We start from the raw sequence: 23,581 nt of genomic DNA, 5'->3' as shown, positions 1-23,581 counted from the left end.
CATGTCATTTGGCTTTATTAATCTTCCACTTTCCAACCTTCGGATTTTTTGGTTTGATCATCCTAGCATTGCCATACCTCCTGGGGGTCGAAGTGTTTAATACAACTTTGATCAATTCCTTGCCTTCGAGAGTCTTCTCAAGTAGTATTTCTCTTAGCAAATTCTTGTTCTCTCCCAAAGGTTTTGGCCTATCTTCACCGACGATCACATTTTTTCCTTTAGTTGATTCAGCTTGAGTTGGCCGAATTAGAACACTCTTATCCTGGAGATCAATTACATTAACCGGAAACGGTTGCTTGTCAACTTGCATCTCCGAGAATTTCAACCGTCCTTCGTTAATGGCCGAGAATTTCACGTCAAACACACCGGACACCTCGTGTGCAATATCCGACGAGTAGCACCCAGGATGCCCTAGTCGTGGCGCTGCGTCGTCAGACCTTCGTCGTCACCCACGCTCGCGAGAGACCTCGTCGGAGTGCGGGTGACCGGCGGCTTGTCCTTGGTCATCGAGATCAAGAACAGGAAGCAATATAGATGGAAAAAAAAGAACGGGACTACGAGAGCTAGGCAAAAGAAGAAAGATATTGTAAATTGTGTTTGATCGATTGGTTGATGTCCTCAATCGATTATGACTCTCTCATATTTAAAGGGCAACAGGTCTTAACCGTAAGAGATCAAGAATTCTAATTCAAACCGAACAAGACTTACAGATATGATTCGGCTATGCCTACCTGATCTCCAAACTTTCTATAACAAACATATATTTTCTATTTGAACACGTAAAACTCCCATATATCTACCTGAATATGTTTTAATGTAGTTCGATCTTTTTAGATTCAACCGATTCTTCCATCTGTCTGGAGACCAACTGTAGGAACAAATTATGATCACTGCGCGCCTAGTCATTGGTCATGACCATGGTTTGTGTTCGCTAGTCTGAAATCACTGTTCACCGGTCGGAGGTCACTGTTCACCTAGTCGAACACTATTTGTCTGGTTGTGGTACCGTTCATCTGATCGCAGTACTGTTTATCTGATCGCCCATTAAGCCTATCATCGCTACCATGACCCCTATAAATACCAAATCTTGTCATTAACACTGAGAAATCATAATGTAAAGCTGGACTGGTACTAAAACATAGCATAGTAATTGTTAGAGAAAAAAAACCCCAATTTACCATTGATCTTGATTAAGAGATTGATTTCTTACCAGATCAATTAATTCTCGGGATACATGTCAAGATTTCTGCAGCGGCCTTTATCTCCTGTGATTATTTTTTTTTCTTTTTTTACCGGTGCCTCCCCAAATTGCACAAACTTCATATGAGTTCAAAGGGTGCAGTACGGGGAAATCAAACCTCCGTCGGCTCAGACTCCAACCTGGTGTCTTGCCACCATGCTCCGTGCGTGTCTGCAATTATTTTTATCATTACAACACCCATACTATATATGTCTAACTTCTTTGAGACTATATTTCCCAGTAAGTATTCCAATGGCAAGTATCCACTGCACGGCATCATAGATATAATAGATTTAATGAATATGTAGTAAGCACATTTTGTTTCATTCACAGGAGGCATTGAACTTACAATGTTCCAATAGGACTTTGTGCGATCCTGGTTTCTTCTCCGCTGAAGAGCTTGGACAAACCGAAATCTGCAAGTTTTGGCTCCATGTTCTTATCTAGCAATGTATTGTCCGGTTTCAGGTCCAAATTGCAAGTAGTTTTTTTAATCGTTCATGAAGGTATTTTAAACCTTCACAAATGCCCTTAATGATTTTGTAACGTGTGTACCAATCAAGTCCAGCACATTCCTCTGCAAGAGTAAACAGACAGAGTATTGACTAAAAGCAAATATAGAAAAAATTTCACGATCACATGCTAAAACATACTCGAAGTGGAGCACCAGCATACCGGAAAGGTGATTTTGAAGGCTCCCGTTGTGCATATACTCGAAGCAGAGCGCTCTGTATGTCTCTTCAGCAAAAACAGTTCTTCCTTCGTACTGCATATGTCTATGTTGCGTTTCATAGCAGTAGCCAACCAACCGGACAATGTTGTCATGTTTGAGCCACATAAGGTTATCAAACTCATTCCGAAATTGCTCGTCATCTTGTCCTAGCCTGAAATGAAGCACCTTGGTAGCAATCTCTTCTCCATTTTGTGTACCCCCCGTTGGAGATTATTATCAATGCTGAATACAGTTTGACTTTCTTTGCTACTTATCATACTTGACAAGCAGAAAATTGGGGTTTTTTTAGGCATATTACTACAACCTAATATGGTGCAACGACGAAGAGTATCTCCAGGTCGCTGCCTACCTCCCAGTTATGGGCAAACTTTCATGTGAGTTGTTTGACACAGCACACTATATATGTGGGCCTCACTTACTCCAAATAATTTTTCTGAGAGCAAATAAAATGCATATAAACACCAAGTAATGTATGCCTTAATCTTACCCTGTAAACCTTTCCATATGCGCCTTCACCAAGTTTTCGCTCCTTGGAAAAGCCATCCGTAATTTCTTTTAAGAATTGGTACGTTATATTACTTTGCTCCATGGTTGTGCTTTGTAAGCCGCTATCATTGCTATTGTTTCTGCTAGTAGAGGGAGGGGGCAAAGGAAAACATCACCATAAGAAAATCGAAGCATACGCAAATCTGCTGCAGAGAGAAGAGTAGTGGATCTACATCACCAGCTGCTCCTACTCCTTCTGGCACGAGCAGCGTGGTCATTCAAAACTCCTGCAACAATACATTAAGGGTCGCAGGAAGGTCGATGGGTGAAGGTTGAATTTGTGTTAGCAGCACAGCGTAAATTCAGAGGCACATACGCACCATATATGGCCGGAAGAACTGAAAGCCTGCCCTGCTTGCGAGGATGCGCGCCGCTAGATGGATCACACCGGCGTCAGAGAGTGTTCAGCTGCCACTCCCAGTAATGCATGTCATCACAGTTCAAAAAAAGTAATACATGTCATCGGGAAAAGCTTTGGTCAACGCGGGCTGTCTCGGTAAATTCGGCAAATCAGGAGGGCAAAGCTAGTACTCTTTGCGTACAAGTCAATTCTTTGAGTTTTAGTCCATCTCACATCGCTGCATACTAGACATTTAGTCCATCTTTGAGTTCGTTCTCTACCTATTGTTTTAGGCTATGTATTTTTCTATCCGGGTACACCCATTTCATTTAGGCAACGGGAAAAAATCGCCTCATACGGTATATTGTCAGTAACACCCAACCATTACTTCCAAGTTGTATCTTTCATGTCTAATGACATAATAGTTGTATCTTTCATGTCTAATGGCATACTAAACCAACATCGAATTTCCAACACAACCACATGCAGGCAATGCAATTTCTTGAGTATCACAAATTCACAATTTTATGCATCAAACAATAGTAGTCTTCTGGGAATACCAAATGGTTCATGAGAATCTAGGCACAACAAATTACAAACATATCAACGATACGACAGTAGGGACTCGGTGGTGCTGTGCACTTCAAGCAGCAGCGACAGCGGGAGGAGGCATGAGGGTTATCTCCACATTGTCATGAACACCCTGCAGAAGCAGCTCGCCATCGTAGGTCAAAATTTTCCTCTTCTTCGCCGCCCGCAAGGTGCCAACTAGTGCTTCAAAAATGTTTGCACACCGGTCATCATTGAAGAGGACACCAAACTTGACCTGCAAAACCACAATAGTTCAGTAACGCAGTTTTGATATCCTTTGTACGTTCACAAAGTGTCGGGAATCTAAGACAAAAAATTAAGATGTGTAAGTTTCCATGTTGAATCTGTTGAGTTCCCTAGAATAAAAAGGGTCCGCGATGGTCAATGAAAAACAGATCTGCGACATGAAAGAACTCTGTAAACAATACATATGTCTATGGTCCTTAATCTCTTACACTCTTCTTTGCACAATCACGATGGCCATCTTCGTTGATAATACAAACATATACCCTAACATACAACTACGGCAAGTACAACACTGCAAACAGCAGTTCCTTTTGTGCAGGCTTCTTAAATCGACATGAAACTCAACATTCCAATGCAAAAAGACTGGAAATGTTATGTTTCAGCTGTAATATCATTGATTCAGTACCAATGCTCGCAACAGGTTCCATTAGCTGACCAGGTAATTGTCAGAGGTGCGCAGATTTGGGGATCTGCACTGCACACAACATTTCTGGCATCCACCGGCCTGGCAAGACAAAACGTTTTCTCATAGACATGAACAACGCCTTGCTACATATGTACACATCAGCAGCCGCCACAAGATCACCTCAAAATCAACCAAATAGACAGCGGACTCTCTCTAGGATTCACTTGCAGATCAAAATTTTGGGGTACTTTCACATCGTACGATTAGCAAGTGCGCATCGAGCTGCATATTTTCGTAGGCATTGATAAAATAAGCGGAGTCCTGGCTCAGACCACCGCACGGCGGAGACACGGGAAATGCGGCGGCGCGGATGTATCAGATCTGCGGTGGTTTCGGAGGAGAGACAGAGACAGTCAAATTACCTTGTAGGAGCCGTCGGGTTGCTGCTGGCCGAGCCTCTGGATCTCCTCCTTGAGCCTCCCGACCTCCTCCTCCACGTTCATGGCGCCTCGCTCTCCGGCCCTGTCCGTCTTGTGCTGTGCGGGTGAGTTCTTGGATCTTGTCGCTCGCGGCAGAGGCAGGACATTTCAGGGACCTGGGGATGCAGCGCTTGCAGTGTGGTTCGTCGGAGTGGCACCAACCGTCGCGCGTGAGCCGTTCGATCGGGGAATTGGACGTCTGAGATGAAAGGCGGGCTAGTTCCAATCCCCTTTCCTAACTTGGTTCGAAATTTTGGTAACACTGATTCACACAAATTAGACAAACTAAAGCAAATCAGCTGAAAATTTCGATCCGTTCGGTTTGCTAGTCAGGTCCGGTGCGGTTCCCACTCCGTTCTTCTCCCGGGCCCTAAAGAGCATGGAATTGTTTGCTCTGGTCTGTGCTCAACGGAACAGCGAGACTATGGACTATGGTGATCAGATTTGGCGGAGTAAGTAAGTTGGTCGAAAGTCGAATCTTATCTTACGGGTTGAGATTTGAGAGAATGAAAGGACATGTCAACATCACACATAGGATTTTCATTGTTGAGATGTATTAAGATCTGATGGTAAAGAGGGAAAAATTCTTACATATTTTTTAAACAAAAGATTCCATATTCCAAATAAAATCCTATGTAGACTCAGTCACATCAAAAATCACTTAAGTCTCCCAAGTTTGTTTGGCGACGAGGGCACTACCGGGTGGGATGGTGGAGGATAGTCATGGGGGAAGGTCGAGGCGGGTTGTCAAAACGAGAGGGGTTAACGTAGAGGCGAGCTGCGGCAGCGGATCAAAGACGAGTGTAGGAGAGTGGGTTAGAGGTGAGCTTGCCGATGACGAGAGGGATCGAGAGGAGGAAGAAGGTCAAGAAGACAAAAAAAAGATTAGGAGGAAGAAAGATGTCGGCTGTTGGATTGGGACAAGAGGATCCAATAGCCGCAACACACTTGAGTACTTGCTCCCTCCGACCCTTTTTATTAGTCGTTTTAGGTTATAAAAAATGTTTTTTGTTTGTTGAGTCAAAGAATAGACATCGCTGCATGTTCCTGCTCCCATTAGTGCTCAGTACATTTTCGAAGACATAATTCTCATACTTATTTATTACTATGAGTAGTTGAGAGGTAAAATATATCTAATGAGTATTTATTACTGAGTAGTTGAGAGGCAAAATATATCTAATGAGTACAACTTTAGTAAAGCCCTAAAAAGCTAGTGTGATTTTTCTTTCTATCCATGCACAAAGTATCTTGAAGTAAAAACAAAACAAAAGACACATTTAGAAAAAAAAGAACAAAACAAATGGATACATTGTGGTGGTCAAAAATAAATTTTATAGAATCCTATCTAAAAAGATTATCATAAGATCATATCTATATTATTTATCTACTAATCCAACAAATAAACTGAATAAAATAAAATAAATACACATCATCACAAATAAAGAGATCTCTTATACATCCATATCTGGTAAGATTTGCTTCCCTACTTATCCCCGCGCCCCCCTCGAAATCTGCCACATCAGCTCGTCCTCGTCCTGGTTTGGTCCCCGTCCTCGCGTGCCGCCGCGTCGGCACCCACGATGTGGCAGATTTCGAGAGAACCCCATCCCCATCACCCGCACCACCACCCACGAGCTGGCACCGTTGCAGGAGCTATCCGTTCCACATCCATCTCTCGCTGGATGAATCACTGACGTAATGGGTACACACACGCGAACGCTGCGCATGCCCCACCTGTCATCTCCTGTACGCAACAAACAGACGCTGACAGCAGAACCAGCTCGGTGTCAACGACAGCAGGGCTATAGCACCTGACAACCAGACCCGGTGCTCCACCCCGCAGCGTCCGCAGCCCCCACGCCGACGCGACTCGTCGCGAGCACCCACCGACCGAAGCGACGACCGGAGAGCGAGGGCGAGCGAGCGCAGCGCGAGGGACAGATGGCGGCTGCGGCGGCGGAGGGGAAGGAGGTGAGGCGGGACCTGTGGGGGCAGGAGTACCGGACGTCCTCCGCCGACTGCGCGGCGGCGCTCGACGCCTACTACGCGGCCTTCATGTCCTTCGGCCGCGGCCGCGGAGCGGCCATACTCCGCGCCGCCGCGGCCGACCCCTCCTGCGCCCTCGCCTCCGCGCTCGCCGCGCACTTCGTCGGGCCCAGGGACCCCGCCGCGGCTGCCGTCTTCCTTGCTGCTGCCGCGGACAACCTCGTAGGCGTCTCTCCTCCGTCCTTACCTCACGCGCTGCTCGACCCCTCCCCCACCCTTTTTTCCCTGATCCTCCCTTAACTTACAGTCTGTTTGCTTCCAGGGTAAAGCCACGGAGTACGAGAGGGCGGTGTTCAGGACGCTCTCCGCGCTGCTGGGGGAGGAGAGGGACCATGAGGTGGCACTTGATCGGCACTTCGAGGTTTGCGATTGCTTGTGTGTTGATTTTGGGAACGGGGATGTGCGCTGCAGCCTACAAGATTCTTCTGGAATTTGCAGCCGGGCGTGTACCAACTGATTAATTTGTAGTATGGTTGTATTTCACAGTTGCTCAAGGGATTCCCCAGGGATCTCATGTCTCTGAAGAGAGCGCAGCTCATCTGCTTCTATATGGGACGGCCGGATACATCCCTGAAATTTGTTGAACAGGTAAGGGAGCTCACATAGTGTAGCACTCCTTTCATCGTGTTCTTTGGAATTCGTTATTGTGCCAAATGGAATATTGCAGGAACTTTTTGATGTAGCTATTAACTAAAGAGTTTGTGAAATCAGCTCACCTTATAAAATAACTATTGTAACAGGCTTTGTTTTTCACTAGATTTATGGTACTCACTGCTTATCAGGTTTTGCCAGAGAATCAAGATCGAAATTACATATATGGCATGCTCGCCTTCCCTTTGCTAGAGCTAGGAAGAATGGATGAAGCTGAGAGAGCTGCTCGGAAAGGCTTGTCTATAAACAAGAATGACGTCTGGTCACAGCATAATGTATGTTAATGCTTTGATTATAGTTAGTTTCAGTAACTACTTGTATCTTACCGCTGATTATAAGCTTAAAGGCTTTGCATGCAGGATATGTTCAGTAGAATAAGATGCAAGAATGATTACTGAAAGCATCCCATGGAGGATCTAGTAGACTAGTACTAGCTATTGCAACTTGTGATTGAATTGACCCATATAATATGCAGATTTGTATTTTTCACAAACTTATGGGAATGTGAAACAAAAAAAGAATTTCCTGTGTAAAGCGAAGTTGGTCCTAGTATCTTCTTTTAAAAAAGAAATTGAACCTTTAATTTCAGAGTAGAGCACATCTGTAACCATGAACATAATGGACCTACCCACTCACCCAGCAATCTGGCAAGTGGCGACTAGCATGTAGCACCTAGAGATAACAAAGTTGCCTCTGGGAAACTGAGCCAGGTCACATTACAGGGCATATGAAAATTACACAAACAATTTGGTTTTATAGCTTTATCTTAGTTTGTTCATTCAGGTGCCTATATGAGAAATCCATGGTTCACTAATATTGATCCTATGTCTTCCTGCATCTTCGTTTGATCTGCTCATTGCTTTAGAAGGTGCAATACTTTTTTTACTTGTGGAAAGAAAGTCATAATTAATATCTTGTTACTGTGGGATATGCTAGTATGCTCTTACTGAATTCTTCTCATGCAAGTGTTCTGTAACTTTAAATTGACAAGACATGTCTTATCCATAACAGTTTTAGTTAGTTGATCTGTGCATATTCCAACAACAAAAGTTCATTGAAAGCTGCGTCTTTGATTTCTTCTTGCAGCTGTGCCATGTTTTTCAGCAGAAATGTCGCTTCAGAGAAGCTACTGAGTTCATGGAATCATGTTCTCCATCGTGGACAGCATGCTCATCATTTATGTATGTCATTTCTGATGCATTGTGTGTTCTGTTGATGTAAGTCAAAAAACATGCACATGGTTTCTTAAAAGTTTTCTTTTCTTTTCTCTCATAGGTTTACCCACAACTGGTGGCATGTCGCTGTTTGTTACTTGGAAGGTGAATCTCCTTTACCGAAAGTTCTGGAGGTTTATGATCAATACATCATGAGTGAACTTGAGAAAAGTGATTGTGAGCCTGCAGAGGTATAAGTGGTGGTTATTTTTCCGTAGACATAGATGTTTGGGACACTGAATATTTTCTCATGCATTCAGGTGTATTTGAATGCTCTAGGGTTGCTGCTCCGTTTGTATGTGCGCGGACATATAGATCCAGCTAAAGAGAGGTTAACAGCATTGCTAGATGCACTAAAGAATGAGGTATTGAATCCTCTCCCAGCACATTTTAAAGATCTGAACTAAAGCTGTAGCCTCTATGAGACGCATTCTTCTGACTTCAGTTTGAGCTTTGTTCAGTCTATATGGCATGTGGAGTGGCTTCTTGACTTGCTTATATTATGGGCACTATCAAGTATGAGTGAGTTTAAAAGTGCGCACAATATGTTGGAATCATTGAAGTCAAGGTCAGATACATGAGGTCTTGTGTTTTGCAGGAACATAGGATTCTATTAAAAGTTATTAATTCCGTCAATACCAACCTGATTGCAGGGTCAGTTCAATGGACAGGAGTAGGCAGCAAGTGATGCAGAAGGCAATCCAGGTATGCTAAATCTTTTGTGCAAGTTCAAGTACCATGAGAAAGACATCAAGTGCAACATTTGTTTACTCGTCTAAGGAAAACACACTATGAAGCGATGTCTAGTATTTCTGAAAAGTGAGAGGTCCAATTCTGGTGCCTAATATCACTGCACACAATGTATGATTCTTTGTCACAGTACATGCCTACTAATTTTCTGGTGTGTTGCTTTCTTGTAGCTCGTTATTACTTGTCTTTTGTAACATCGCCAAAACAAAGATTTCATCACAAATCTTCTCCGTTAAGATTGATATATGTTACTTTCTTTCATATAGCTAGCGGAGGCTGTTTATGAATATGGAAAAGGAGAGCACAAAAAGGTCTTTGACACTCTGGGTCCAGACTTTGATGCACTTGGTTATAAAGTAGGATCCTGGGACCTTTTATTGCTTTAAGACAAGTAATCATTAATTACTGATTTGCTTATGTTTGCTAAAGATTAACAAATCGTACAATTAGATGATTGGTGCATCAGATGAACAAGTGGATGTCTTCAATGAAGTTTGGTACACTGTTCTAATTAATGCTGGAGAGACTTCCAAAGGTATGATGTCTTCACTGCTTACAAATTGACCTCTAATCTTTCTGTTGCTCCCTATGTAAGGAGCTAATGCAGTTTGAATATTCCACAGCAATTGAGGTGCTTGGCAAACAAATAAGGAAACGAGAGGGTGCTTCTTTCTTGTGGCGTTTGCTAGTAAGAGTGCTTCCACAATCACACTGCTTTCGTTTGTATTATTCTTTATATTCTGACCAATATTTTCTTAACTGATTTGGTAAAGATTTGATAAAAAGAATGCTAAGAATCTGTGGGAGCACACTGCAGCCAAGACACTATTGGGTCATAGATGATTGCTTGGATGGTAACAGGCTGCTAGTTTGAGATAAATCTACATATTGTCCTATATGCCAAACGGAAAAGTTTGCGTCAGTAACTGTTTATTTAGATACTACAGACGTTCCTCCTTGCATATAAGCAGAATCCTATGTTAAGATGTAAAATTCTGAAAATACGTTTCTATCAACCTACCAAAAGACGGCAGCTCCAAACTCACCGACAAAATGCTTGGCCCACAGAAAATGCATCAATATAATGAGCTATTGAGGATTCTAGTAAAATATATTTTATTTAACACATTCTTACAATTGAGCAAAGTCTGACTTCGTGGTGCTTGAAAAATATACTAATTTGTTGACCATAGAGCCTGGTTTCTCCCCAAACTAGTAACCTTACGATATTATTCAGGCATACACGGGGCAGTGTAGGTTATTATGAATAGCATCTGTATTCATTTTGGGGGCTCTAAGCTCATATATATACATGTACATGTGTGGGCAAATATGCACTAAACCCCTTATACAATGGGGAAATACAAGAAGACATATCCATTTAACACCCTCTTCAAACTCAAGGTGGATCAACAACACTGAGTTTGGAGAGATCACCTATATTGAGCTCTAGTTCCTTTGTGAAGAAATCTGCCAACTAAAGCTATGAAGGCACATACTAAAGAGCAATAATCTGACATAGTACCTGTGCCTATGTAAGAAGCATCAACACCAATATGTTTGGTAAACTCATGCTTCACTGGATCTCGGGCAATACTGATAGCGCATATACTGTCAAACAAAAAAAAGGAGTCGGCATAGAAACCGAAACACCAAAATCCTCAAGTACCGTAGCCAAGTAACCTCTGCTGTCAAAAGTGTCATAGCTCACTATTCAGCCTCTGCACTCGATCAAGAAACTGTTGTCTGCTTAGTATTCCAAACAACGAGAGAACCACCAAGAAAAACACAGTAGATAGAAAGAGACTGACGATCAGAAGGATCACTTGCCTAGGTAGCATCAGAATACGCCTGGAGATGTAAAGAGCTAGAGCGAGGAAAGAAAAGACGACGAGAGATAATCCCATTACATGTAGAACATGAAGAAGATGGCTATAGTGAGCTAAGTAGGAGCAGAAACAAATTGACTCAGAATATGTATTGGATATGAAATGTCAAGACGAGTCACACTAAGTAAACAAGACTCCCAACATGGCGACGATAGCGCATGGGATCAATAAGAAGCTCACCATAAGTGGCACGAAGATGAACATTGAGCTTCATAGGAGTGAGAAGCACGATAAAAAAAATTCTATATATACTTCTCCTGGGATATGTAGAAGCCCTGAAGTGTAAAAAGAAACCTCAATCCCAATGAAGTAACAAAGAGGACCAAGACCAGGCATAAGAAACTGCTCACTGAGACGTGCCTTCACAAAGGTAATATACCGAGAGTCATCTCCAGTGATGATCATATCATTAACATAAAGAGAAGAGTATGACTATGGGACAAAGTATGGACAAAGAGCGACACAGATCGTGAGTACTGGCAGAACAACCAACAACAATGACCACAAAAGCAAAACGCTGAAACATTGTTTGAGTCCATATAAAGAGTGGCGCAAACGACAAACCATACCCTTAGTGACTGCATATACACACGCAACTCACCATTAAGAAATGCATTCTTCACATCAAGTTGAGAGATAAACCACTCACGAACAAAGGCTATAACAAGAAGAGTGCAAATAGTAGTCAATTAGTCATGTGAGCCACAAGAGCAAAGGTCTCATCATAGTCATGGCTATGCTCATGCTAAAAGCCACGTGTGACAAGACGAGCCTTGTAGCGTTCAAGAGAACTATTTGAGTAGGTCTTAACTTTATAGACCCACTTGAAGGTGATAGGGTGAACACGCGGAGGAAGAGGAACCAAATCCCACGTGCCAGTGCGCTCAAGGGCAACAAGCTCCTCCATCATTGCATGCTACCATTCCTGATGAACAACATCACGGTAAGAAGTCGGATCAGCAAGAACGACACTAACAAAGCTAAAGCGCTCAGGAGACCGAATCAACTGATGATTGCGAAGGGCATATCGAGAAGGAGGCTTAGGAGTAGACTCCTCAGAAGAAGGTAGCTCATCAGGAGAAGATGGCACATAGATGAATCCTCCTCTAGTGAACAATGCGTGTATACATGTGTCACAGGCGGTCGGTAATCAAGAATAGTGCCAAGAGGAGAAGGTTCTGCAGAAGAAGGCACTATTGAAGAATACACCTTAGGAGAAGGCGCAATAGGAGGTGCCATCGTAGAATGCACCAACTGTGGAGAGGACATAGTGACAATGAGTGTATCAGAAAAAAAGTCAGAAAAGAAAGTGACTTGACCAAAGATATTAAAGAAGCATTAGAAGAAGGTCGAGGATAGAAAGGACGAGACTCATCAAAAGTTACATCCCGAGAGATCCTCACCCGTCTACGAATAGGATCCCAACAACGATACCCATTATGCTTAGCACTTCACCCTAGAAAGACACTCAACAAATTCAACAGTCGACTTGGTGCGCTCACGAGGTGCAAGAAGCACATGGCACACAACTAAAAAGAAAAGGAATCCCACCCTAAAGAGCAGGCGAATGCTGAATATTAGTCAAATAAGTAGCAATGTAAACAACCTCAGCCCCAAAATGAGGTGGAACAGAAGATGCAAGCATTAGAGCACAAGCAACCTCAAGAAGATGACGATGCTTACACTCACCTATGCCATTCTAAGCATGAGCACCAGGATAGGAAAACTGGGCAAGAGTGCTGTCGGAGCGTGAACTCCTGTCGCAGGGATCCGGAGGGACCTCTTTTTGAGATTCGGCCGGGGGATGATTCTGAATATATTTGCGGGAGAAATAAATGGGTGTAAATGCGATGACATGTGGGATGGAAGGATCGAATGCAGAATGCAGTAAATGTACTGGAGGGATTTTTAGACAGGTTCGGGCCACAGTGAGCGTAATACCCTACTCCTGTGTGGATGCTATAAATGTCCTGAGAATGTCTCTCAGAAATGTTGCTGGTTACAAGAATATTTGTCTATCCTAGAGCTTCGGGCTCCTTGTTCTTCGGTGGTCTTAGCTTCTGTGCTTGTACTGAGTGTTCTTAAGAGTATGTCTTCGCTCTGGATTCTTTAGCCTCTGAGAGTCTGTATCCGAGCCTTTCAGCCTCTGAGAGTCCTCCCTTTTGTCCGTGCCCGCCGACTCTCTTAAATACCCGCCGGCGGTAGCGTGCCCCGAAAGGGAGGGCACGAGTTTCAAGGCGCTATAAATGGAAAAGCGGTCATTATGGGCTGCTGCGCGAAGTGACGGCGGGGTTGAAAACGCACCCCCCGTCCGGTTTCGGTCGTCATGATGGCGCTAGCAACGGGCGCCGTGGAGAGGGCTCACCGGGCAGCCGCAGAGCAGCCTGGCGTGCCCGCCCGGTCTTGTTCACCTGACGCAGCAGGGCGGCAGGCGGGGCGCCTTGGGCCTTGCGATGCTATCCCGAGGCGCGTCGGATGACGCGGGATGGGACGCGTGCATTAAATGTCCCCACGCCCTTCTGCCAGGATGTGGTAGGGACTGACACCGAGCGTGGCAGGGGCAGTTGGAAGTGACAGACCATGCGCCCTCTTAAATGCGGCATCGGGCCTTTCACAGGCTGATACCTCACCGCTGGACCCCTGTGGGGGCCACCGGTGAAGGACTTCTTGGGCCGTCGGGGAACCGAGTGCTCGGGGGCCACTGTTCACAGCCCCGAGCACTCTCCCAGAAATGACTGTTCGGATCCTCGGGGAACCGAACGCTCGGGGGCCGCTGTCCGCAGCCCCGAGCACTCTCTCCCGGAAGTACCTTCCTTGGGTCCTCGGGGTACTTGGGTGCTCGGGGGCCACTGTTCGTAGCCCCGAGCACGCCCTTCCCGGTACTCGGCTTTTCTGGTTGTCGGGGGACTCGGGTGCTCGGGGGCCACTGCTCATGACCCCAAGCACTCTCTTCCCGGCACTTGGTCTTCGCGGATCATTGTGGGACTCGGGCACTCGGGCACTCGGGGACCACTGTTCATGGCCTCGAGCATCCCCTCCCGGGACTTAGTCTTCTCGTACCTCGCGGAGATGAACCCCGCGGGAAGGTGCCACGTGGCAAACTGCTGGTCTGGTCTCGGGATTCGGGGACCCCTGGTTCCTGATTCACCGACAAGTGCCCAGCTCAAAGAAAAATTGTCCAAGAGCTCCAGAAAGATACTCTCCGCAGAGTTAATACGAAAGACCCGAATAGCAGTGTCAAGCTGAGTACGAATCATGGTGGCAAAATTCTTATAGATGGATAAAGCCTCACTACGATGAGACATAAAATAAGTCCATGTGTGGCGAGAGAAACCATCTATAAAGATTATATACTATTGATGACCTCCTTTCGAAATGAAGGGAGCCGGACCACATACATTTGAATGAACAAAATCAAAAGAATGCTTTGATATTGACTTACTAGAATAATAAGGGATCTGTACTTGCTTGTCAAGCCTAAAATCCTGACATTGATCTAAGGATACATCACTGAAGACAAACCTTAAAAGACCACGACAAACTAGAGTAGACAGACACGAACCACAAAAATAACCCAAACGATGATGCCACTTAGCCAAAGACAAATTGGACGATGCAATGGAGGCAAAGCTGACAGGACTAGCAGAAGCAACACAAGGAAGACAAAGCCAGTAAAGCTTTCAGAGACGCTGAGAATCATGACGACGAGAGCTAGTACCAACCAGGAGACCCGTGCGGCAGTTCTGAACACAACAAGAATCAGAATTGAGGATAACACGACAACCATAAACAGTGAGCTGGCCAGTGGATATGAGCTGTATGGTTTGTTTGGGTACATAAGAAATAACAAGAACATGAAAAGAGGAAGACAAGTGCCTCATCCTGCAACACAGAGGGGTCCATCTGCAGTCTGAACAGTGATAGGAATAGATGGACTAATGAAAGAAAAACTGGTACTATCAGAAGTCATATAAAAAAATTCACCAAAATCAAGAATCCATGAAAAAGGACCTGAAGTAGAAGTGGAATATGGTCCCTCACTAGAAGACCGAGTAGCAGAAGCAATAGAACATGGCGATGCAGAAAACTGAGTAGCAGAACCAACAACACCTTGTGGGTGAATAGGCAGCCATGCGATGGAGCAACATGAGAATTTCATGTGTCTTAGGACTAGTAGAACTACTCTGAGAACCTCCAGTACCAGCACCACCACCAGCACCCTTGGAAGGATGTCCACTGCAGCGCTTCTTCTGGTAACAATAAGCCTCCACATGTCCATCCTTGTCACACTAGGTGCAGTGAAGAAGGCGCCATTGGAGACGGTGCCACTGATGGAGGGGGGGGGGTCTAGAAGCTGGTGAAGAGCAGCCAAGATTGAAGGAAGCTGCAACAGACCAGGACCATGAAGCCTAGTCTCCTCAGTACGAACAGCAGCAAGAGCATCCATCAGTGGCAAAAGGGCCACGAGCAAGTAGCTGAGCACGAATCGACTCAAACTCGGGCCGAAGATGTGTCAAGAAGTCATAGGTGCGGCGAACTGTCAGAAGACCCTTCTGACCCATACATAACTGGCAAGTACTAGAGGACAACTATGACCCAAGTGTATCAAGCTGGCGTCACACTACAGTTATATGAGTAAAGAAATTCTCCACTGTAGCATCACCCTGCTGAAGAGACTGCTCTCGGTGTACAACAGCAAGATACATAGAGTGACCAGATGGCTCATAGAACCAACGAAGGAACTCCCACATCAATTATGTAGAATCAAGACCAACCACATCCCTAGTGAGACGTTGCTCCATGCTAGCAACAAGGATAGATCCAGCACGAGAATTCTCATCCTTCCATGTTCTGTGCGCAGCAAATTGAGCCTCAAATGATGCCAAAGAATCCTCATGAGTCATGATCAGCAAGCAGCTTCTTCTCATCATCAGAGACTCCCTGGTCGCTACTAGTTGCTCCTACCTGTGTTCAGCAAAACAAGTGAACAAATTGGGAGCTGATCAGAGTAGAGCGGCGAAACAGAGAGACCACAAGGGGGGGGGGGGGGGCGATGGCACACGGCGGATGAGCAGGTGCCTCAAAATCTGATCCGCAGGGGGCGACCGGAGATAGGGGCCCCCGGTGGTGGTGATGGTGGATCACCGAAGATGGCGGCAACCACGGCAACGTGAAGAACCGGCGATGGTGACGGCAGAAAGAACCGGTGGTGGCAGCAAAGAAGGAAACCCGTCAATGGCGTACAACAGACATCCCGCCCTGACGGTGGCACGATGAGGTAGTCCTGGTGACTTCAAGCGGACGAAGGCCAACGAAATCAACTTCGCCCTAAGAAAATCTTCCGACTATGGCAGCTGCTGGCTCAAAACGAAGAGCAGCAGTGCGACAGCAAGAGGTGGCAGTAGTGGTGGGCGCGCAAGTGCAACGTGCAGGCAAGAGGACTATCTCTAAAACCCTAACCCTATATTAGGCTCTTTATACTATGTTATGAATAGCACTTGTATTCATTACTGGGGCTCTAGGCCCATATATATGCATGTACATATGTGGGCAAATATGCACTAAACTCCTTATACAATGGGGAAATACAGAAGGCAAATATACATCTAACATAGGTAAGACCATTCTTGAGTTTGTAGGATCAGGTTCATATGGTCATAGTAGTATCGTACCCTGCAATTGTATTTTTCAAGTCACAAAAGCTGGACACTATTTTATGACTGGCATTGTGTAGGATTAGGATCGCAATGGTTTGACAGGGATACATATTGCGGTCCTGACATCCGGAAGCTGGCTTCACAGTTATTCAGCTCATGAGATGCTTGGATATCCATATGTACTTCGTTTCAACTCTTTTTTTTTTTTCCTCTCATCTAGGTATAGCTTGTAGTATCTGAACATACGTGCAAACACGCACCGAACCCTCACACACGCACACGTACTCACACACCCTACGCACACATCTAGACCTACAAACTACACATAGAGACAATAGCGTTCCTATGGAGATTGACAGAATCATCTAAGACTGTAGACTATGGGCATGTTGTAGTCTCATTGTGGCTCCACGCTTGAGAGGCTTGCAGCGGAATTAAATATAGGGATAAACCTGAGGCCCGAGTTCGATTTTAGGATCAAACCTGGATGGCAGTGCTCACACCTGGAGCTGCTAGCCAACCGAGCCCCTGGCTCGTCCTCTTCGTTTCAACTCTAAAGCTATTAAAGTTCGATTTTCTCTCATTTTTTTACCCAGGAAAAAGCATACTCATTGGATGGCAGAGGCGCAGATGCTTCAGTGGCATCCGAAAAGGCAAATGATCTACAAGCTGCTTATTTCAATTAGCTGATGTGCTGTCGAATAGCCAGCTTCTGTAAGGTTATGTAATTGTTGGTATAAGTTTTACGAATATGAATTATAGGAAATTGACAGACAGTATATTACATAAATCAGCAGGTTCTGAATGCCTGAGCATGTTCGTGGTATCAGTATGTGCACAGCAGGAAGTTTAATATTCAATAAAGTTGTGGAATATGGCTAAACTATTGAGTTTTCCGAGGGGTGAAGTATCACATTGCATACAGTAGTTTGTTACAGTAACAAGCAATTCTTATCGCCTTGTCAACTGGGTGAAAAGCTTGATCAAAGTTACCTTACATACACAAGTGAATCGAAATTACAGAGAAAAGCTTAATCCGTAATGCTGATACAAACAAGTGAAAGAATTGCTAATTTGCAGGCTACTACGTAAAATAAACCAGGGGTGCTCTACTAATTGGATCATTTCAAATCAAAAAAAAAAAAAAAAAAAAAAAAAATCATACAGCCTTGTTTCTTCCCTGATACAATAGCTATTGATAATTCATGTTCTGACGAGAAGATGACATAACATTTTGGCGTGGCGAAATGCTGATGTGGATTTAAAAGAGCACTTGCAAATACTGTTATAATGGCATCATCACCGACACATTCAGAGAGATCGCATTTATCAGCGGATGAGAATCATACAGCTCATCGTCCCATTAGAAAAGGAGAGATTAAAACAAAAGCCCACAACGGACTACTGGAGATTGAAGAAAGCACCACAAATGGGCAAAGAAACTACATACACAAGAAACCTAATGAATCTAATAACACGAACAAAGGACATGTGGTAGAGTTATACTACTAACAGGGGACTCCATTTGCAGTCCCGTCTAACTCCAATGTTCATCACGGAAGAATGCTTCAGCTAGTATCTATTGACTGATCTTGCATCCATGAATATAGGGATGCTCATAATTGATGTGCTTTGTCCAGTATGGTCGGTACTTTATCATCGCAATCTCCAGCCATGGCTTCATGTTCCCATTGTAGTGGATGACTGCGGCATTATCTATTTCTGAGTGCTCAATGGTTGGGTTGTACCCTAAACCGAGCACATGCCATGATTTGTCCAGAGGGTGTGTCAGCTTGTAAAAAGTTAGAAGACCTGGCGGCAATGTCCCCAATTTCCAGAGCAGCCTGTTTTCGTTCTGTAAAGAGAGAAGGAAAAATGGTGTGAAGTACAGTTATGAAATTCGGAAACATATGCTTTGATCTGTACATGTTTCCACTAGTTTAAGAAACTAGGATAGGTTAACTAACTAATTGAGGGAGATGTAACGGCAGCTGAAAATTGGTATTATGAAAATTAATTGCAGGTTCCAATGCAATCATACTCATAAGTAAATATTTAGCATGTTGTTTGCTGTACACGATAATAAAACTATATATGCATGACAACGGAAAAGATAACGTGGTGGAAATCTGAAACACCAAACTCCATATAGGCGGGCTGGTTCTGAAAGAACACAAGATGTAATATTCTAAAGAAAAACAGGCATGAAGTAATTAAGCCTTATTTCCAACTCACCATGTTCTGCCATTTGTGGTAGATCCCAGTAATGTCTTTCTTCTTCCATTCTTCAAGATCAAACATGTTCATTCCATAAGCCCAACCACATGCATTAGGATCAAAATTCTGAGCAATATTTGGGTTCGAAAAATTGAGGTACTTGTCAAATCGGTGAAAACTCTCTCCGCATGTTTCCACGGCTCCATTTACATTTCCATTAAGATCAACCTCCCAGAGTCCCGTCAAGTCCCTCTGAACAACTATGTCATCATCCAGGAAAAGAATTTTATTCAACTTGGGATAGACTTGAGGGAGGTAAAACCTTAGATGGTTGAGCATGGACAAATATTTTGGGTTTCGATACTTCAGATTAGAGGAACCAGCAGAGAGTGTTTTTGGACGATCGGCCTTGAAATAGTACTCTTTCATGGCCGCAGACTCAAGCTGCTTCAGAACAGGGCAGTAAGAGGAATTTAACCATTTGAAGTCATCAACATTTTCAACATGGATTGTTGCATCCCCAGGTGGATTCAGCAAAAACCACATGTTCATAGCCCCAAAGTTCAGTTTGTCAGTAACAAGATGAAATACATGTTTTTCAGGCTCCTGCAGATTTATAGCAAGAAAAACACAAGTGATATATCATTAGGTCCTTCAATTATACACATAGCGAAGAAATTAAACTTCCAAATTGAAGATCAGATTGCACTAACCTTTGCATTCATTATGGTTGAGTTGACCACAACTGATGCTGCCAAAACATTGTCCGAGAAAAGGGCATAGTGATAAAGATCAGGATTTTCCAAGTTCTTGCTATTGGGAAACTTCCTTTTATCTGGAGAGAGAAGGTAATAGTCTATCGTTAAGCGCATGGATAGACAATGGATGCCATTTGGGATTGTCTTAGCTGCCAGCTGGCTAAGGAAGGTGCTTTGCTTCTTTAAGCTCCGAACTTGCTCATCAGCTGACTGAAGCATTGCTCTTAAACGCTGGGTAATAGCCTTGCAATCATACAATAGATCCCTTGCTTTTGATAAAACTTGACCCATTGCTTTGATTCTCTCCGAAGCACTTCAAATTAGAGAAGAAAAATCAGTAAAGCAGAAAATTTTGGCTAAAAGAACAGTTCGAGCAGGCACCACCTCTTAGGAAGTTCAGCATCAGCAGTAGCTTCCCCAAGGGAGCGCTGGCTTTCCTTGAGCCTTGCGAGTAGCTCCTGATAAAGATCAAGCTTGTCCCTGGATTTGGCAAGCACAGAATATATTCTGGCCATGATCATTTGATCTCGCATCAGACGAACCCTTGAATCTACCTTCTCATTTTCATTTTCACGTCTCCATATGCTATACTTTCCCAGCACAGCAGAATCAACAGCTTTTGAACGTTCGATACCTGCGTTCTCAAGTTTAACTATGGCTTCATCATCCTGCTGCACTAATTCCATTTTCTTCCTTACCCCGGTTCTCTCCCTTAATTTCTATAATAAGGAAATATCAAAATGGTCACAGATAAACAGATACAAGATTTCGTTTCAGAATAAGCTGTAATCCACAAAAATAGTGATATAAGAAGGATAGTTAACGGTTAAACACTGCTGGAAATGATGAAATAAGTGCAACTAAAATCACTCCTACTTTTACTGCAATTTACGAGGATAAGTACTGAAGGGGAAAAAATGTTACCCTGCGTGTCACTTCTTCTGTCCTGCCCAGGAGATGAAGGCCATCTACATTAAAAAAAGTTAAAGCATACATCTGCTTTTAGTAGATGCACTCACATAAAACAACATATAGTATTAATACTCAGTTACCCACCCTTTTGACTCAAGGACAAATTCTGCAGCTCAAAGTTGGGTTGACTACTCCAATCCGGTGCCTAACATCATATAAGTTTGCCAACATAATCACACATATTTTGACACGGAACAAAGTAAAAAAGGGATGATAATATTTTGCTAACCTGTTTGCCATAATAAAGTTGATCCACTCGAGCTGCACAAAGCAGAAACAATTGCATTAGCATGACTCAAGGAAATAGATTCTATAATCATGAAAAATGTCTAGCCAATAGTCGGACCATAGTTCTCGTAGATTTTGTGAAAATATTCCAATGAGCAATTATTTCATGTTATTTCGTTTTAATTGCGTGAGGAAGACAAAAAACCAACCGAACACTAAAAGGGCCTCCTGAGAAGTTAATTATTAGCTTAAATGAGTAACAGTGAACTATAACATAAAGACTAAGAGAACAGGATGGCATTGTTTGTAAAGGGTAAATGTTGTTTATCTGTTGCCGCCAATTCAAAAAAAGGGCCAAACTTTTAGTTAGAGAATTGAGCAGGTTAGTGAAGGGACACTGTCTTCTAAATAGGCAAAGGATAACATTCCAATCTGAAATACAATACGCAGTTCCGAAGATCAAATGACAAATGTGAAATATCTAGTAATGCCCTTCATGACTTTTGCATGCTTGAGTAAACTGATGGGTAATGAGTTTCCTTGTTGGCACTCAAGTCAAACAAGCAAATGAAAACTCTGAACTCTGTCAGCATCTGGCACTGAGATGCAGCATCATAAATTGAAACTGTGCAGAAATAATACATACACTTCTCTTGACTAAAAGAAAATAATATGCCTGATATGATAGTAAGGTATTTCTAAGCCGTTCAAAAACGTCATCTCTAGCTTTTTCCTCTGTAAACTTCATATGATTTTCAGAAATGACGGGATGAACTTGAGTACTGAGCTGCACTCCAGGCAACACAAACAAATGAAAACCCTTAAACTAATAGAATGCAATGCAAAACAATTGCTTGGAAGGCATAGAAGGTATAATCTATGCAATAGATGGCTTTCTAAGTTGATAGTAACGCAATGTTGATGCCAAATGATCCAGGTGGAATTATCCTAACAATTAGTCTGCTAGGCTGTATACTAGACTGCATAGGTGCATCTATTTGTACTTTTTCCATGTGGAATATGCCAATCTTTGCTTTTGAGCAGTTAGTCAGGTACTAGGTTAGAACTGTAGGCATGGTGTATAGCGCACCTGTGTCGATCAGTTCACAATTCAGACGCTTGACATTTTGTTCCCAAAGAAAACAAACAATAGAATGAGACTTGAGAGTATCTTCAAATTTATGTGGGTTAGAACCATTAACTATAGCTGTTTGCCAACATGCAAAAATAGGGATAGCCACATAGTGTCACATAGTACCTTTATTATCATTACTTTTTAGTACCTTTATTATCATTATTGTTTTCTCATCATCTTTTTGATTGGATCTTGTGGGTTTCATTTCTAGCCTACCCCAACTTGCTTAGGACAAAGGCTGTTGTTGCTGTTGTTGATAGTTTCAGGGAACTCCTTAGATATACGAGAGTATGCTCTGAAAAAGTGAAAGGCCCTTGTGGCCAACTACATTGCATCAAATTAGGACATGAAACAGGATAAGGTATACTACCAACAACAAATAAAAAATCCATTAACATTAGCAACGTAATATACCTTTCCTGAAGGTAATTTAACCAATCAATCACTCGTAAAAGGCCTTGTTCCATAATTCTACCACGCTAAATATTACTTTGCAGAATCTATTACACCAATGTTCGAACACTGGCCACAAATGATCACGAAACTCAGTCCATTTCATTAACTGCTAAGCTCTCAGATGGACACTCTGCCCCTCCCCAACAAGCAGACCCAGACGCACGCCGTCGCATCAAATGCCCCACCCCCACATGACAAAATCCTACCAATGCCAACAAACCGCCACAAAACAAGTAGCAAGCGATCTAATACACTTAAACTCGCCCCAAAAATCCCAATCCGCTCCGGCGCAGCCCCACACCGTACGATCGGCCGCGTTCCCGTGCCACGAACGGGAAAATCTCACAGATCTAGCGCCGCTCCGCCGTGGCATTCTCGAGAGATCGCGGGCCGACGGGATGCGCGCGCGCGCGCGAGAGAGAGAGAGAGAGAGAGAGAGAGAAGGGCAGATGCGGGCTGGGGTTGCGAGTGGCATTACATTACCTTGGAAGCAGGGGGAGGCGGAGAGGAGGAGGGCGGCGACGAGGAGGAGGAGAGCCGAGCGGCCAGCCCTAATCGCCATGGCCGACTGGCTCGGGTCGGATCGGAACAGATTGAGGAGGAAGCGAAGGGCTCGTGAGGTGCGGGCTTTCGACGCGAGGGGCTGGATGGGAGCGAGGGGGGGGGGGGGGGGGGGGACAGTACACTCGGTACTGCTCCCTCCAGTCACTGACAGGGTCCATTGACATCTGTTATTATCGCCTTGTCGGTGCCGTACGTGTGTTTGACTTTTTTTTCAGCGTCCTCAAACATGTGATCACGACAACGCGCTCTTCTTAAACCTCCCGCTCTCTTGCGCGTCTCTTACCGCATCTGTCTAAGAGGACAAACTCGTTTTTAGACATATGATACTTAAGAATCATATGAATATAAATTCGTAGACTGGCCAACAAATGCTTAGCTCCTGAAACACACTCGTTGAAATTTGCTAACCATGGCAAACAAATGCTCTATGAGCTAGGATTAAACTGAAAACTGCACTAATCTA

The 23,581-nt window shown here is 43.9% G+C and overlaps 4 protein-coding genes across 5 annotated transcripts; 1 reads left to right on the top strand and 3 right to left on the bottom strand.

Annotated features, from left to right (window-relative positions):
• Positions 1–1,352: 1,352 nt before the first annotated feature.
• On the bottom strand, positions 1,353–2,562 carry LOC133910711 (cysteine-rich receptor-like protein kinase 41). Its single transcript, XM_062353012.1, has 5 exons — positions 2,436–2,562; positions 1,916–2,155; positions 1,758–1,817; positions 1,590–1,656; positions 1,353–1,506 (listed from the first exon to the last, which is right to left on the bottom strand). Exons 1-5 carry the CDS (start codon positions 2,560–2,562, stop codon positions 1,353–1,355), a joined length of 648 nt encoding a protein of 215 aa, XP_062208996.1.
• Positions 2,563–3,343: 781 nt separating this feature from the next.
• On the bottom strand, positions 3,344–4,697 carry LOC133911202 (costars family protein-like). Its single transcript, XM_062353408.1, has 2 exons — positions 4,525–4,697; positions 3,344–3,685 (listed from the first exon to the last, which is right to left on the bottom strand). Exons 1-2 carry the CDS (start codon positions 4,603–4,605, stop codon positions 3,503–3,505), a joined length of 264 nt encoding a protein of 87 aa, XP_062209392.1. The 5' UTR covers positions 4,606–4,697; the 3' UTR covers positions 3,344–3,502.
• Positions 4,698–6,383: 1,686 nt separating this feature from the next.
• Positions 6,384–17,674, top strand: LOC133913061 (uncharacterized). 2 transcript variants are annotated; one of them, XM_062356104.1, is made up of 13 exons: positions 6,384–6,789; positions 6,890–6,988; positions 7,114–7,215; positions 7,410–7,553; positions 8,365–8,459; positions 8,554–8,683; positions 8,753–8,857; positions 8,954–9,060; positions 9,146–9,197; positions 9,509–9,598; positions 9,693–9,777; positions 9,866–9,930; positions 10,016–14,075. In XM_062356104.1, exons 1-13 carry the CDS (start codon positions 6,523–6,525, stop codon positions 10,019–10,021), a joined length of 1,347 nt encoding a protein of 448 aa, XP_062212088.1. In that variant the 5' UTR covers positions 6,384–6,522; the 3' UTR covers positions 10,022–14,075. The 2 variants fall into 2 exon arrangements, with proteins under 2 accessions (XP_062212088.1, XP_062212087.1); XM_062356103.1 differs by lacking the exon at positions 10,016–14,075 and adding an exon at positions 17,385–17,674 and having other exon boundaries at positions 6,385–6,789.
• Positions 17,675–18,028: 354 nt separating this feature from the next.
• Positions 18,029–23,207, bottom strand: LOC133913060 (polygalacturonate 4-alpha-galacturonosyltransferase-like). Its single transcript, XM_062356102.1, has 8 exons — positions 23,038–23,207; positions 20,965–20,996; positions 20,820–20,880; positions 20,688–20,731; positions 20,148–20,482; positions 19,719–20,076; positions 19,024–19,611; positions 18,029–18,643 (listed from the first exon to the last, which is right to left on the bottom strand). The coding sequence occupies exons 1-8, from the start codon at positions 23,114–23,116 to the stop codon at positions 18,368–18,370; spliced, it is 1,773 nt and encodes a 590-aa protein (XP_062212086.1). The 5' UTR covers positions 23,117–23,207; the 3' UTR covers positions 18,029–18,367.
• Positions 23,208–23,581: the final 374 nt, after the last annotated feature.

This window comes from Phragmites australis, chromosome 3, assembly GCF_958298935.1.
Source record: "Phragmites australis chromosome 3, lpPhrAust1.1, whole genome shotgun sequence".
NCBI classification, from domain to species: domain Eukaryota; kingdom Viridiplantae; phylum Streptophyta; class Magnoliopsida; order Poales; family Poaceae; genus Phragmites; species Phragmites australis.
Note: the sequence above shows the minus strand (reverse complement) of the source record. Positions and strands in the feature narration are given on the sequence as shown.

Coding starts and splice junctions, on each gene's coding strand:
- LOC133911202 (XM_062353408.1), bottom strand. CDS start 4,605: ATGAACGTGGAGGAGGAGGTCGGGAGGCTCAAGGAGGAGATCCAGAGG. Junction 3,686..4,524: donor AACCCGACGGCTCCTACAAG/GTAATTTGACTG, acceptor GTGGTTTTGCAG/GTCAAGTTTGGTGTCCTCTT.
- LOC133913060 (XM_062356102.1), bottom strand. CDS start 23,116: ATGGCGATTAGGGCTGGCCGCTCGGCTCTCCTCCTCCTCGTCGCCGCC. Junction 20,881..20,964: donor AACTTTATTATGGCAAACAG/GTTAGCAAAATA, acceptor ATATGATGTTAG/GCACCGGATTGGAGTAGTCA. Junction 18,644..19,023: donor ACCACAAATGGCAGAACATG/GTGAGTTGGAAA, acceptor CTCTCTTTACAG/AACGAAAACAGGCTGCTCTG.
- LOC133910711 (XM_062353012.1), bottom strand. CDS start 2,562: ATGGAGCAAAGTAATATAACGTACCAATTCTTAAAAGAAATTACGGAT. Junction 1,818..1,915: donor CCTTCAAAATCACCTTTCCG/GTATGCTGGTGC, acceptor TTACTCTTGCAG/AGGAATGTGCTGGACTTGAT. Junction 1,507..1,589: donor CAAAGTCCTATTGGAACATT/GTAAGTTCAATG, acceptor GATGCCGTGCAG/TGGATACTTGCCATTGGAAT.
- LOC133913061 (XM_062356103.1), top strand. CDS start 6,523: ATGGCGGCTGCGGCGGCGGAGGGGAAGGAGGTGAGGCGGGACCTGTGG. Junction 6,790..6,889: donor CTGCTGCCGCGGACAACCTC/GTAGGCGTCTCT, acceptor GTTTGCTTCCAG/GGTAAAGCCACGGAGTACGA. Junction 9,061..9,145: donor TTGGAATCATTGAAGTCAAG/GTCAGATACATG, acceptor ACCTGATTGCAG/GGTCAGTTCAATGGACAGGA.